At 40.5% G+C, this 15,280-nt stretch overlaps 1 protein-coding gene across 1 annotated transcript in view; it reads left to right on the top strand.

Moving 5' to 3' along the window:
- igdcc3 (immunoglobulin superfamily, DCC subclass, member 3) overlaps positions 1-15,280 on the top strand; it is a gene marked incomplete at both ends in the record, with an annotated part of 60,109 nt that overhangs the window by 3,393 nt on the left and 41,436 nt on the right. The window contains one exon of the mRNA XM_080033137.1: positions 1,958-2,263. Within this exon, the coding sequence (XP_079889263.1) occupies positions 1,958-2,263 (306 nt within the window). The remainder of the gene's footprint in view (positions 1-1,957; positions 2,264-15,280) is intronic.

Raw genomic sequence — 15,280 nt, 5'->3', positions numbered from 1 at the left:
ATCCTTTATTCATTAGGAAAGCCAAAGCCAAAGAACCTTCACGTTGTTCTAGCTAATGGAAGGAACTCGGATTAATTGGAGTGTTTCGGAAGTATATACAACATCAATATGGCTGTGTGTAATCAACTCCAAATCAATGACACTATAGCACATTGGACGCCAAACTGTTATTATCATGTTTGCTGCGAGGCTTTGACTAAATGTCAATTCACTGTCAATTAACAGTTCTGAAAGCTGGATGTAAAACAAGGCTTAAATATATTTCAGTCAATCTACGCAGATGAAGTTGAAATGTCACGCTGTCATGTTTTGGATCCTCAAATTTGTCCAGAAGCATTTTGCTCACAGCGTATAATACTTACAAGTACTGTGAGAATTATCCATGTTTTGATCAACAGTGAGTGTGGAGGTGCAGCTGTAGGCTCTTTGGGGATTGTTTCCCTGCTGGGTGTTTCCTGTGTGAAAACGTGTGATCTTTGTTGGAGCAAAGGAGATGGATCTCTGTGGGCAGCAGCATCATCATTTGGGGAGAGTAGCAGGCAGCCCAGGCAGTGGGATCACCGCCTGCCAGCTAAGGGTTAAATATTTCTCCACCACCACCCCCCTTGTTTTTCACAAGTGGTAGCACTGATGTCTCTCTGGTCCCATGGCCATTTACTTACCGTGCTTGTTGAGTGAAAAAAAGAGGGGTGGGAGCACATAAAGAGAGAATACACAGCAAAAAAAGTGGGAAGAGGAAATGTTTCTTTGCATTATGCTCCATACGTGATCTTCACAGAGGAGTGTGTCAATGAATTCCTTGTCTGTACCTAAGGGGGAAATATTTCTCGGCTGGAATTTGAGGGATGAAGCCGGAGGTTCTCTGCTTTGACCCCTGTGCTTTGCCCCCCCCCCCCCCCCCCCCACACACACACACACAGACTCCCCTAGCCCCCCTCACACCAGATTCCAGGGCCTGGGGCAGAGACTGGTAGTGCTTAGTCCATCAGCAGCTGAAACATGATACCAAGAGAGCCCGCTAAGCTCCTCTTTTATAGTACCGAGTGAGGTCAGGCTGTTTACATCCTTTATTTATCGTTCTCCCACTCCCCTGCCTCTTTATTCTCACAAACCACAAATACAAAAGAAAATAAATTCCTCATGCAATTATAATGCAGGTAAACTTCACTACAAACACATAGCTTATCTGAAGCTTTTAGTCATAGAGTTATATTTTGTGTGTTGAGCAGTTAAAAAGAAAAACACAGTTGTCACGGTGACAAAGTTGCTGCTGAAATCCCTGGAGAGTGTTGCCCGGAGGTTGCTCAGTCGAGGCTTTCTTGTTTGTGATAGCTGTAAGGCACAGTGAGCCGATGTCAGTGATATGACATAAGAAGCAGTCTTCCTGTTTGTTCAGGGGTGAGGGTCGACATGAAAATGATTATTTAGTCCACAACCTGTGCAGTCCCTCATCACCCTGGTGATATCAATACATAGGTAGATAAAGGGAATGAACGGATGAGTAAAAGAAGCGTAAATAACTTTTTTATATTTAGGTTTAATAGATAGAAAATATCAGGAGAAATGAAAAGAACAATATTTCTATAGTGAAATGACAAGTGCAAAATAAGAATAAAAGATTAACAGTATGAGTGGCGCTTTCCGGGATTAATATGTTAAGTTAACCAACTAAGGTATTTAATGCAGGGCATATTGTGCTTTTGTTGGATATCGAGAGTAAAGAGAGAGAACTGGAAATGAAGGTGAGATTGATAAAGGAAGTTGTGCTAGGTTCATGATCAGCATCTTAACCCCTAAAAAAAATCATGGTCCTCTTCTAAGCTTTTGCTACATCTTTAATAGGGTTTACCATGACAACTCAGTGGACCTTGAGTGAAGATTTCAAGAGTGCAAGAAAAAACGCTAACCCTCCTCAACTATAATTTATATTAATATTAATGTGTGTGTGTTTCTTTAGGTGTTATGTGCGAAGCGGAGCTCTCCTTCACACTGGAGCCCAGTGACATCATTGCTGTACAGGAGCAGCCCCTCATGCTCCACTGCCAAGTGGACGGAATCCCCCCAATTACGACACAGTGGAGGCACTACGGCCTGCTGTTAACTCAGGATCAGCATCACACCACCTTCATCAATGGCTCACTCCTTATCGGTCACTTCCAGAAGACAAAATCCGATGGCTCATCCGACGAGGGCGACTACGAGTGTGTGGCTGAGAATTCTTTTGGGCTGGTGGTGAGCCGCAAGGCCCGTATTCAGGCAGCCAGTAAGTCACTTTTTTTGTCTAATAGTGATGCACTTGCAAGGGCTGTGATTGCATCAGGGGGGTCATTACAGTTTTTTATTTTTCATTATATACGTTCGGTTTGAACACTTGATTCCTTTTTTTATCCAATTATAGACATATTTACGTATTTTGGGGGATTTCTCCTATTTGCTTTGTTGCAGAGAGTTGTTGTTAATGAGGAGATTAATTATATCTGTCTGTTCAAATGCATCAGGTAAGCTTAGCTTAGAATTAGAATGGAAACCAGGGGGAACAGGCAAGCCAAGAGTCAACAGAATGAGTAAGACCACAACATCTCGCTTCTACATTTACACATTTTTGTACTGATTAACCAAACAAGCTGTAATGTAGAAGTTAGTGAGCTTGAAAGCTGGTTGGCAGGCTTGGTTTGGACAAAGATAAACAAGTTGTTTCCAGACTTTATGCTAAGATAGGCTATTCGGCCGCTGGACATAATGGCATATTAAACATATAAACATGAGGTATGTATCGATATCGAACTCTCTTTCATAGATATATCTCAATGGGGTTCTGATTTCATTAAGTTTTTTGAACCAGGGTTTTTTTAGTCACCAGATCATTACAGTAATAGAGCCAACATGGTGCCATGTGTGTTTTCCATGTATTTTCTTTTTTAATAAATTACAACTTACTTTATATTATCTTATCTGGGCCTTATTGTTTTATCATTAGGCTATGTAAAGTCTCAAGTGTCATGGTTGAGCAATGCAGAGTGGACACAAGCAGAAACTGTAACCACAGCCACTTACTTAAATTTGATGAAGTTGTAATCTTTGATCCCTGCAAATATAAAACATTGTAATTGCAATATTGCCTTAAGCAATCGCATGTCGGTCCACTTCCAGGGATGTGGGTTTCTCTGTGCAGTAAATGTACTTAATATCCCTGCCTGTGTGGAGTCATTTGAATACTTTATTATCATTCTTTAGTAATGAACCTTTTGATGCTCATCCACAGTGCTGCTTAGAAATTCAAGCCTTTGAGTTTAGCATTAACAAGCGCTCATGCTGAGAGTCTCCATGCTGCTTTGTGAGTGTGCAATAAGCTCGATCAGCCCGGCAGCCCACTCACTGGTAGAGGCATCAAGATAAATGTCCTCTGACTTGACCAGCAAATCTCCTATTTGAAGTCATTCTACTTTAAAGTTAAGCTAATGCAATGTTGCCATGGTTCAATTTCCCAAAAATTTCTCATATCATAGCGAGAGACAATCTGACTCTCTGTAGTCTCCTCTTCTCCTTTCTCTCACACACATACAGTTGGAGCCTCAACTTACTTTAAATCAAAGGAATCAAGGATGTGCATATTCCTCTCTGGTCACGCTGAGACGTTGCAGCAGAAGCCTTATAGCGATGCTGTACTGATCCACACTGGGCTGAGTTAAGACTCTTTGAATGCCTTGTTATACACAGTATATTCTGTAACACAGAGATGGACAAACACTAGCAGAAGCCTGTTGATTCCCGGGCTGTGTGTGTGGACAGCATACTGCTGTGCTGTTGTGACCAACATAACATTTCCACTCAGTGGGTTAGAGAGGTGAATGTGGACGTCTCATTGGCTGATGGGAAAAGTCAATTCAGCTCAGTGGCTGCTGCTGTCATACAGGTGTAACCTTTTAAGGCCTCGCCTAAGGGTCTTTCTTTTCACAGATTGTGGCCGCTATTCCTGCACATTTCTTTTATTTCGCATCAGAGGAAATATCATCAAATCTGGCCCCAGCATTTTTTTTATATGGCACTATTACTTTGACATAGTGGTGAGAAAGCATGAGGAAAATTAAGAAAACATATATTTATGGAACACAGAGTTCAGGGTGCAGAGAAAACAATAGAATCAACCTGATGTTTTGAACTGGATCAATGTGCAATATATTATGTATAGCTGCAACATCTAGTAGCATTCACATGTTACTCAATTGAAGGTTGGAAAGGATTTCTTGGACACATCAATGGCACATTTTTCAATCCGTTTGATGTGCTTTGGAGTTCCATTGTAAGATTGGTGTACAATTAAAAATGCATGGCTTGTATGTACGGTTTGTTAACAAACAATTCAAATACAATATAAGCCTCAATGTTGGATTATCATTGTGTTTCTCCAATACTTTTCTTATTGCAGTGAAAAAAGAACAGTGAAGAGAGTTTTGTTTTGAATTTTTTTTTTTTTTAAATGTGTTAAGCACAAAGTTATGATTCAGTATAGAGTAACCCAGCAATCCACACATCTCTTCAAATGACAAACCACACAACATGCAACACTCCCCCTAGTTAATCTTTCCCACCAGTAATTGATATGTGTTGGATTGGTTGCAAAGGATAAAATAATCACATATCTTTTTTTAAGGTGTTGCAATGTAATATCAAATAGTGGCACAAATAATGAATATTTGAATCTATAATATCAAGCAAATTCGTCTCATTTTAATTGAAGGGTTTTATAAAAAAAATGTATAGGGGAAATGATGCAACGTTAGAGCAAATATTCGTAACTCATCGAAAATTGAATGTGAAATGTGATGTCATAGCAGATTTAATCTCTGAATGAACCTGACCTGGATCACACTTCAAGTTCAAAAGTCATTCTAGGGGTAAATACCCTGTTTTGGCTTGGCTTTTCTATCTTGCAGACCTCTCCAAGCTTTTCCTTTTGACTTAGATTAGGGAGGAACTGACGGATAACGAGAGTCACCTTCTGACCCCTGAGCTCTGACCTTTGGCGTTGGCATAAAAGCTATCTTTTAGCAAGGTGTAGAATGAGTGAAAGCTCTGCAATAATGATACTTTGAACCTCCTTAATGGAGTCTCATTTCTGTCAAGGCAAGAAGAAGCAATCGCTGGGAAAATAATCCTACAGACACCCTTTGAAAAGACTCGTGAGATAAGAACTTTGGACCCCGCCCCTTCAGACTGTATAAGGTCACAGTAATTCACTGAAGTTTTGTCTAGTTTTTATTTTATCTTAAATGTTTTTTTTTTCTTATCGAATCAGTTGGGCTCAAAGGCATACTAAGCGATCTCCAACCCACGCCTGGTTAACGTTTGTTTATGTTTACTAACCACTGCAATAGTTGACGCTCAGAGCGAGTGGCCGGGGGCTGTTTCACAAAACGTCAATCCGTGAAGTTCTGGAATAGGTTAGTATAAACATAAACATATACTGGCTCTGAGCAAGGCTTTTAGATCACCGTTAGCGATGGTGAGTATTAGCTGATTTTGACAAGAAGTAGTATGCCTTTAATGGGGCTTTCATTGTACCATTAGTTGTGGTAGTTGATTTCCAACACAACAACAAAATAACCCATTTCCACCGTTCATCGGTGGGCTTCATACGTGCATCACTCACTGCATAGTACACCAATATAAATTGTAATCGTCCTTCAGTGCCCAGCGTTGTGCACTCCTCAACCTCCAGGTTCCTGCAGGAGTATGTGCAGTACAGAAGTGCTCCCTTGTTGATCAAGCCTCAATTTGTCAAACTATTATGTTTTAGGTGTTTAATATAAGGTATTAAAGGAGCGTAATTGTTGAGGTGAAGTATTTCCACAGGGGCTTGGAGAATACGTGATCCATTCCATCAAGCCCTGGTCCATTAGAGTCTGGCACTAAGCTATAAATTATTCTGGACAATGTGTTTTCATTTTGTTTATGAAGAGAAATGGCCTGAAACGAGTAAAAGCTCCCCTTACAAGGATCAGTGTTTGTTTTCTTTTTCTGTTCAAAGTGTTTGTTAATGTTGACGCTCTCTTTGTGATATTGAGGTAATTTGCTGTGTTATAGTCCCTCTTACAACAGAGCTCTGACTTGTACCACTGTGATGCAATGGGTGGTGTGATTACTGATGCCTCTTTATAGCTTTCCCAGTGGATAAAGCCTCCATCCCATACCCTCGACACCATCTCCCTCCATAGATTTCACTTTTTATTTGCTTGACAACCATTTGTGTGAGCACCCTGTCGGGGCTGCTGTAGTGCGGACTCCCTGTTGACCCTCTAAATCCGATGGTTGTTTCAGGAAACTCTTTTTTTTCTCCTAAATGTTATCTCTTTGATGGCCGGGTTCTCCCTCTCCGTTTTCCTCTCTTTCTCTCTCTCTCTCTCTCTCTCTCTCTCTCAGGTCTCTCTTGGACCGCCTCATTAGCTTACGTTCAGGAAGCTTTTCATCATTTGGATGAATGACAAGCCTGGTACAGTGGACCCGGCCAGTGCTGCTGCCCCTCCCCCCACCACAGCACGCCCGCGTCACTAGGCAACACACCACAAAAGCCCCCCCTGTTACAAAATAGCTTTTAGGATCAATTGAAATGACTTGCTTTTGTCTGGTTGTCTGGAATTAATTGGAAAGAGTTGAAGCTTTGTTAGGAAATCATTTATTTTCTTCCCCCAGTCACATTCATATGGGGAGACTGGCAACTGACCTCAGGGACCATTCAAAACGATTTGCTAACACAAAACTGAAGTGGGCTGAGAGAAGGCAAAGTCAGTGCAAAGGAGGAGAGTGAAAACACAAAAATGTAAACATTGCAAGTTTAACACACTGTGAATTATACGCGTTATTTATGTTATAGACTATTTTAGTATTGATACAGAGCCCTCGGCTGCTGGATGATTATTTCCACCTTGTTTATTTCTGAGAGTGTCATGGTGAATTGTGCTGCTATTATAAAAGTAGGCTTCTGATTGAGACTTTAATAAAAAGAGAGGAACCCAGGGGGCAGTAGACAGAGGATGCCTGTAAAAGTGTCTGACTTTATACCCACGCCTCTCACTTTGTGTGACTTTAACTCCCTTCAGGAGCGTAAATGTAAATAAGTGCGATGTCGAGTCAACCAGGCAGAGTCAGACAGAAACTACATGTGTAGTGGCAGAAGACGAGAAGTCGCAACATGCTGCATCTAAAAAGCTGTGAAGGAAAGCGGTTAGTGAGAGTGATTTATGGGGGAGCTCATTTAGTTTATGCGTGTGTGTGTGTGTGTGTGTGTGTGTGTGTGTGTGTGTGTGTGTGTGTGTGTGTGTGTGTGTCTGTGTGTCTGTGTGTATGTGTGTGTGTGAGTGTGCACGTGTTTGGAGGGGTGGATGGTGGCTCTTCATCACCCTCCGAACCTCCTGTCCCCACCCCCTTTCATGGCCTCCTGCCTGGGTGAATGCTGAAGCGCCACCCTTACATCTCCTTGTAGCTTCCTTTGTCTGCCAGCCAAACCCCGCCCCATGGTCTGTCCCCCCTCCCATACCCTCGCTTTACTCTCTGCTCATTTGCCACGAATAAAAGTCATCTCTCTGCCATATAGATTAGCCGACTAAATGTCACATGAGCTTGTTTTGACATTTAAACATGAAGCCTCTTAGTGTTTTCCTCTAATCCTTGCAAAATCAAGATTAGTCCATGTGAAATAATAAATGTATTTACACCATGTTTGCCATCAGCCCATTAGAAAACTTCCTCTATCACAATGTATTTTCTTCTTGCCATTTCAAGCCATTAATTTTCAACAGCAACTATAGAATAGTGATCACTGTGTTCCTTTTGCTGATCATCATACCTCTCGTTGAAATTCCTGTTTTGAAAACAACACATACTGTTGCATACAGACATGGCCTAGGTCCCTGTGCCTTCTTTTGGGGCAGGTACTTGGGCTGATGTTAAACCAGAGTGCTCCCTCCTGCTGTGTGGTCATCGCCCCTCTATCTGTCCACTGGTGTGTCAGAAAGCTTGGGGAAGAAAAGCTTTTTTTTTTTTTTTTTCAGTACTGATGAGGTGGACTGAAGGGATGAGAGCTCTGACCTCTGCTATGTAATTACACCACACAACGGTTTATTACTGTACACCTGCAGACTCAATACTAAGATCTCATTACCTGATTAATCATGCTCCATTTGAGCGGATTCAGAATTGGCAGCAATGAAAAGACGATGTTATTACTTGTTTTAAATTAGCTGTGATAATTTTTAGCATTGAGTTGAAAGCAGGTCCTTTTCCTAATAGGTTGCATAGTTATGTCCCATCTCATTGTCTTTCTCCTTCGTATGTCTATAAAAAATATTCCTCCATGTTTTTTTGTTTTTTTTGTCAGGAATAAATGCCAGATCAACAATACTGAATGTCCACAGTGCCAACTTTGGGTATTTACATTGATGACAAATGCCTAATCTTGTCCTCTCCTGTGGGGAGGGGCATGGTCAATTGTTATTATTAGTGAAAATTACTTGTCATTGACCTTGAAGCGGTGGAAAATCACCAAGGGATTCGATACTGCCCATATGCCTTATTGTCTTAGTTTACTGTATCTCTTTACACAGTGGGGAACACTATTAGTCACTTGTTAATACATGATTGATCAAATATGTTTTAAGTACATACTGCATGGTTGGAAACTGAAGGGGGCATGCACCTGAATTCGATTTGCAGAATTACATAATTTATTCTGCTATATCTCCAGATGTCAAGAATAAACAGCTAAAACAACAAAATCAATAGCATAACGGTTGCCAGTGTCCTTAAATGTGAAGGTATGCAGGCACGACTTCAACCTATGCACAGATGTGGAGAGCTGTAACAAGCTTGTGTTCAGGGGATGCTGCTTCAAAATACAATGTGTGAGCTGCTGTGTGGGGCCGAACGAGCACCCCTCTGCTCTAAAAATAGCTGCCTGCGAAATTGTCATCACTTGGAAAATCAAGCCACTTAACAGGAGAAGGAATACGAAAGAGTGGTGAAACAGCTTGGTGAAGGAAACATTTAACTGCTCAAACAGGCTTTTCTCTCTTACTCCTTCAGACGCAGTCTTCATGTTTGACATGGCTTTAATCCTTTTTATGTCATTCTTTATAAATTGAGCCACATTATATGTCTATTATACAACTCTTTAAAAAGCAAACAGGTTTGTGCCAAAGTGCTTTTTACACAAGAGGAAAACATTAGCACAATGATACACAGATTTGCATTATATATAGTACCAAATGCATACCCACGCACATTACAATGGATGGCTTTATATGCAAATAATTCAGTTTTTAATGTTGTTAGATAGCCAATGCAAGAAGGGGAGGAACAACATATCAAGATGGTCCTTTTTACGGTAGCATAGGTTTAGAAAGTACCTTAACAATTTAGATTTATCTCTGTTTGCTGGAAAAATCTGAATTTGAATTTTTTTTGAATTTTTTGATTTTATTTCAGACATATCAAAACAAAATGAAAAGCATAAAAATACAATAAACAATAAGTTCACAAAAAGAAAAAAAAGAAAAAAATTATCTGTATTGATGTGATATGCCTGAAAATGAGCAGTTTTTTTCCATAGTAAAAAAAATAAAAATATTTATTATATTCGCTTCTTGTATTCCATTAAATACAATCTATCTATACAATTGGCGATACTATATTTGCCATTTACGATCTATACATGCATACAACTTAATATACTATGATTTTTTATATTTTATATATTTACACAATGCATATATCAATAATTATATACAATCAATATATCCATATCTACATACATATCTATACAATCAGTATATATACAATCAGTATCTGGACTTAACAACTGAAGCATTTACATTTCTTAAAGAGGACCTATTATACTACTTTTCTGGTCTTAATTTCTTGTTTTACACTGCTATAGAGCAACCTGACAAGAATCACATCACAAAAAACTATGTAGATTTTCGGGAAGCTTTTTCTCTTATTTTGGCGATCCAGCACGTCCTGTCAACACTTGAGTGTGTGTGCATCGGCCATCTCCGCTCCCTCCGCCTGTGCTTCGGCAATCTCCGCTCCCCTCCCCCCCTCCTGCAAACCCCACTCCGTTGTGATTGGTTACCTTCCTTCCGGAACACTTTCAGTGGCGGGAAGCGCGAGCATGGACCTATAAGGGCGCGAGGCAGACGCGAGCAGGGAAGTGACAGCATTACCATACATGGAAACATCCGCGTGGTGACTTCACAAAGTTACATGCGACGTCACAAAGTTACAAAGGGTAGACCGCTTTGAACACGTGACTTCTCGACTGGCTAGAATAGTGTTTAGTGCTCTGCACAGACACCCCAGACGGTCAGCAGGGAATACGTCGAAATGCATGTAAGTCATTATTTGATAATTTAGTATGGTTAAGCATGACTATGAATCATCATAACAACGTTTATAGGTCATAAAAGTCAAAAAGCATCATAGGTCCTCTTTAAAGACATTCACTAGTACAGCCATCTCAACTTGTTGGTTGGATTTTGTTGGGACATGTATTGGAGTATCGTCTGCATAGCAGGAACGGAGACAGTAGGACTAATTTTTGTCCACCAGTGTAAAATCTACACTAATGTACCCCCTAGGGTAAATTATTGTTAGAGACAAAATGGTACCCCAGAGAAATGTGGACAAAATATAAATTTTACTAGGTTTTATTGTTTTGGTATTTATTTAAAGAGGACCTATACTTTTCGACTTTTATGATCTATAATAATGATTTATAGTCATGTTTAACCATACTAGCGTATCAAATAATTACGTACATGCATTTAGACGTATTCCCTGCTTACCGGGGTGGCTATGCAGAGCACTAAACACTAGGGCAGCCGGTCGAGAATTCACTTGTTCAAATTCCGGGTATCGCGTCGTCATGTTCCCGGATGTTTCCATGTATGGTAATGCTGCTCAGGCAAGCTCCGGCCATGCCCCCACCTTCCTCTCTCAGAAATCTCCCCGCGCGCTGCTGGAAATGTTCCGGAAGGAAGGTAACCAATCACAATGGAGTGGGGTTTGCAGGAGGGGGGGGGCGGAGAAGCTCAAAGCAGTGTGTGGAGCAGACTGCTGTGCTCGCTAGGGTGAGAGGAAGAGTGTCCCGAAAATCTACATGTTTTTTTGTGATTCGTGTCAGGTTGCTCTATAGCAGTTTTTAACAAGAAATTAAGACCAGAAAAGTAGTATAATAGGAGATCTTTAAGGAAGATTCTTATATCTAGGCTAGGAATCTTGGAAGTAGATGTGTGGATATGAAAGACAATGGCTTATATAAGTAATAATGTAAAGGGTGCATTGCTGTTCCAAAGGCGGTACTACCCCAAAGACAAGGTGTTGTACCCAGAAACGTACTGTGCTTTATTTTATGAGAGTGCAGTATACAGGTGAAACTCGAAAAATTTGAATATCATGCAAAAGTTCATTTATTTCAGTAATTCAACTTAAAAGGAGAAAAAAAAATATTATATAGACTCATTTCATGCAAAGTGAGATATTTCAAGCCTTTATTTGTTATAATTTTGGTTAATATGGCTTACAGCTTATCAAAACCCCAAATTCAAAATCTCAGCATTTTTTTAGATCACATGAAATCAATAAAAAAAGGGATTTTTAATACAGAAATGTCAGCCCTCTATAAAGTATAATCATGCATTATATGTATATATTATGTACTCAGTACTTGGTTTGGGCCCCTTTTGCATGAATTCTTGCCTCAATTCCAAATTCATTTTCCATGATATTCTAATTATATGAGTTTCACCTGTATATAGAGGGACCCTGCAATGAATACTTGGGAATGATATTGAAACATTTTGAGACCTAGTTCAGTCTTACCTGTAGGAGTGGATCCAAGTCCATGAAAGAAGTACCACATCAATACATTTTTTTGTACTATTTGTACAACTTTTGTCTTTGTTTGTCTTTAAAATGACGTGTAGTTATTTTCCTGCAATACTAAAAAAGAAAATGTATGTGTATCCAAAAAAAATAATATTTACACATCTGGTGTAGAAAACCTGAGAAAACGGTCTAGATCAGGTCAATAGCAGCCGATGGTTCTTCCATCATTGTTTGGCTCATGTAATTTTTAAAAAATGGTTTGATCTATTCTCTGAATTTTCAAACATCATCCTTTTAATTGTGCCATAATACTGTATATTGAGCACACATATTTAGCATTTATCCAAACCAACTTAAAATGCATGAGCCAGATTTGACCTCGTCATTACAGGATGCTCAACCTGACACTGTGCCAGCTTGTCTAGCAGCTGCTCTCGTCAGCTGTGTACACTGTATCTGATCCTCCAGTACAGATGAAATTTTGTTTTTTATTTATTTTTCATACAAAGCAGTGTTATCTTCGCTTAACATTGTACTTCTATTTACTGGAATCATATTTTTTCTAAATTGAATAAAAATAAATTGTCACTGGGCAGATTCTAACTTTACAACCATGTGTGTCCAACCGTTACCTGTTAACTACACAAAGCTAAACATAGGTCCCAGTTGAAATTCAAGTTCAATGTTTGGGTACAACCATTGTTTGAAGTTTGTGTAGCATGTGTGTGTGTGTGTGTGTGTGTGTTTTTGTGTACGTGTCTCTCAACGTATGTGTCCGTTGGGCAAAGTAATGAAGTCTGCGTTGGTCTCCGGATGTCCCTGGACCACCAGAGCTATTCTCAAACAAACAAATGAAAAGGGGGCCTAAAATTCCTTCTGCCTACTTTTAGGGCTCCTGGGAGGAATTCCTCAGTAATAGAGGTGAAAGGTGAACGGAAAGAGAGCAGAGGCCGGGCCAAAGGTTGGACAGAGAGGGGGGGGCAGTCTCCTGGATGCTGCAGGCTTTACAATCTGAACACAGCAATCTTGCATTGACTTATTTTGATTTGTAAAAACCCAGTAAGATCTCATCTCCATCTTCTGTCTGTACCAAGCAGACATAATCTTTAGGTCACCTGGCTCTTTGACATAATTTTTTGGCGATCCCCACTTTTTTAAGGTCCTATTTTAGGGAATGAATATTGTCTAAAAAGGGTCCTCCAAAGGATGGAAATGCATGGACACGTGGGTGTGTATTTAGTGTGTATGTTGGTGTTCCTGTGATTCCAGGCTTCATAGGGGCTTGGCTGGCTCTCGCCGCTGCCCCGTCACCGCGCTTCACTACACTTAACAGAGCCTTTATGGCCAGATTGTGCAGTTAAAAGCCTTTACAGGGTCTGCACCATCCACCAATAAAAGCACCAAAACTCCTTCTTCCTGTATTCACCTTTGTAGACATTTTGTTTTGTATGTTTAGAAATGTGTTACAGGGACAAAGGCAAACCGGAGGCAGAGCCAGTGGTCAACATAAGTTAGTACAGATAATAGTCAACATAAAAGTGTTATTTTGTAATGTTATGTCAGTTGTTGACACAAACACACACACACACACACACACACACACACACACACACACACACACACACACACACACACACACACACACACATACATACACACACATACACACAGTACACACAGCACCTCTCAGTCCAGATTTCCATTTTAATTTAAGCAGAAGAGTAGGAGACAAAGGCCAGTCAGTGATGGGCAGGCAGTAGCTTTCATTTGGGCCTCAGCCACCACTCTCCCCTCTCTAAACTGTGTGTGTGTGTGTGTTGTGTGTTGGGGTACCTCTCGAAGCGGAGCTGCACCTATTGTTAGTTGTGAAATGCAGGGCAGTGGAGTGGCTGGGAACAGGCAGAGGCTGTGGAGATGTGCAGCCTCTGGTGGCTCTGCTTTGTGACGATGGCCTGAGCGTTTGTACTCCTGACCGACTCAGCTAGCTGAGGCTGAGGCCCCCTTTTGTCACCACTGACTCCGGGTGTGTGTGTTTCCCCTTGCCCCCACCCTCCCCCTCCTCCTCTCTCTCTGTTCCAGCATTGACTCAGAAATAGCAGGGTCAGAGGTCAGGCAGGGCTGGACGATGGAGAGGGGGGTTTATCTGGGAAACGGTGACCTTTTTTTGTGAATTGGGGCAGAATACCCCTCCCCTTTAAAAATAAAATAAAAATTCTCCTCCCATTTCGTTCCCCCTCCTCCAACGCTCAGCCTCCTGCTCATTCCCCAGTGGGGACCCATCCCCCTGTCTTATGGCCCGGGGCAGTAGCAGTGACCTTGGCTTTGGCAGTGAAAAAGGCGGTGGCCCAAACCTGCCCCATCACAACACTAACCCTGCCCTTTCCCAAACAAGCAACGCATCAGCCTGGAACAACAAGAGCAAAATAAGCATGTTTTCACTCATTCAGAAAGGACATGTATCTGTCTCTGTCATGTGTTTTCTGTCTCCCATGAAGGCTTAACACTGAGTCTCTGTGAATGGAAGTCCTGTCTATATAGAAATATATTTTGACTATTTTTAGACACACGACACAACGTTTCTCACACGACTACAAGATTTATGTTGGACTTGAGGTGAGGAATTATGTTGCAATAAGTTCAATTAGTCACACTTTTATTATGTATTATTATCATATTATTATGAGGTTTAGTATAAAGCTATTATTGACCAAGATTGACTTTTCCCAGTGAACATCATCTCTCAAGTCATGTTCTCAAAGAAGGCTTTTCCAGCTGTGTGTATATGTGTGTGTTTATGCATTGCAATGTCTTTATAAATAAGATCTGACCAAATAAGGGATTTACTGTAACAACATAAAGTTGTTGGAATTGGGATTAACTCTGCAAGTATAAAACAATCTTTATTATCTATTATCCATTTTTATCACATGGGGCCTGAGCACCTGAAGTGTTTGGGGTTAAAAGGCTGTCAAGCTGCAGTGTGTGTGCAGAGTCGGTCGCTAGGGATGAAATGAATTCCACGGGAACCAATTAGAAGGGGTAGCTGCTGGCATAGGATGAAAGATTTTTCTGGGATGGCCAATTTCCTCCTGACAACCTGTTTGCAATCTATAGTTTCGTTAGCATGTATGACTCTTGGGAATCTTAAGATTTGCAAAACTTACTGTTTAAGAAGCTTTTAATTGTGCTTGTTTTAATAAACAAGCACCATTTCTAAACAAACCCTTATCCCAGCTTCTAATATTAACTTAAGGTATAGTAAAATTATTATCTTAAGGTTTTGGACTTTTTTTAGGACAAAACAAGAGAATTGTTAATCAGTATTAATTCACTATTTTCTGACTTTTTATAGAGAAAACAATGAACAAATAAAAAGAACCATGAAAAGAATTCATTT

Source organism: Ammodytes marinus, assembly GCF_949987685.1.
Source record: "Ammodytes marinus genome assembly, chromosome: 1".
Lineage (NCBI taxonomy): Eukaryota > Metazoa > Chordata > Actinopteri > Uranoscopiformes > Ammodytidae > Ammodytes > Ammodytes marinus.
Note: the sequence above shows the minus strand (reverse complement) of the source record. Positions and strands in the feature narration are given on the sequence as shown.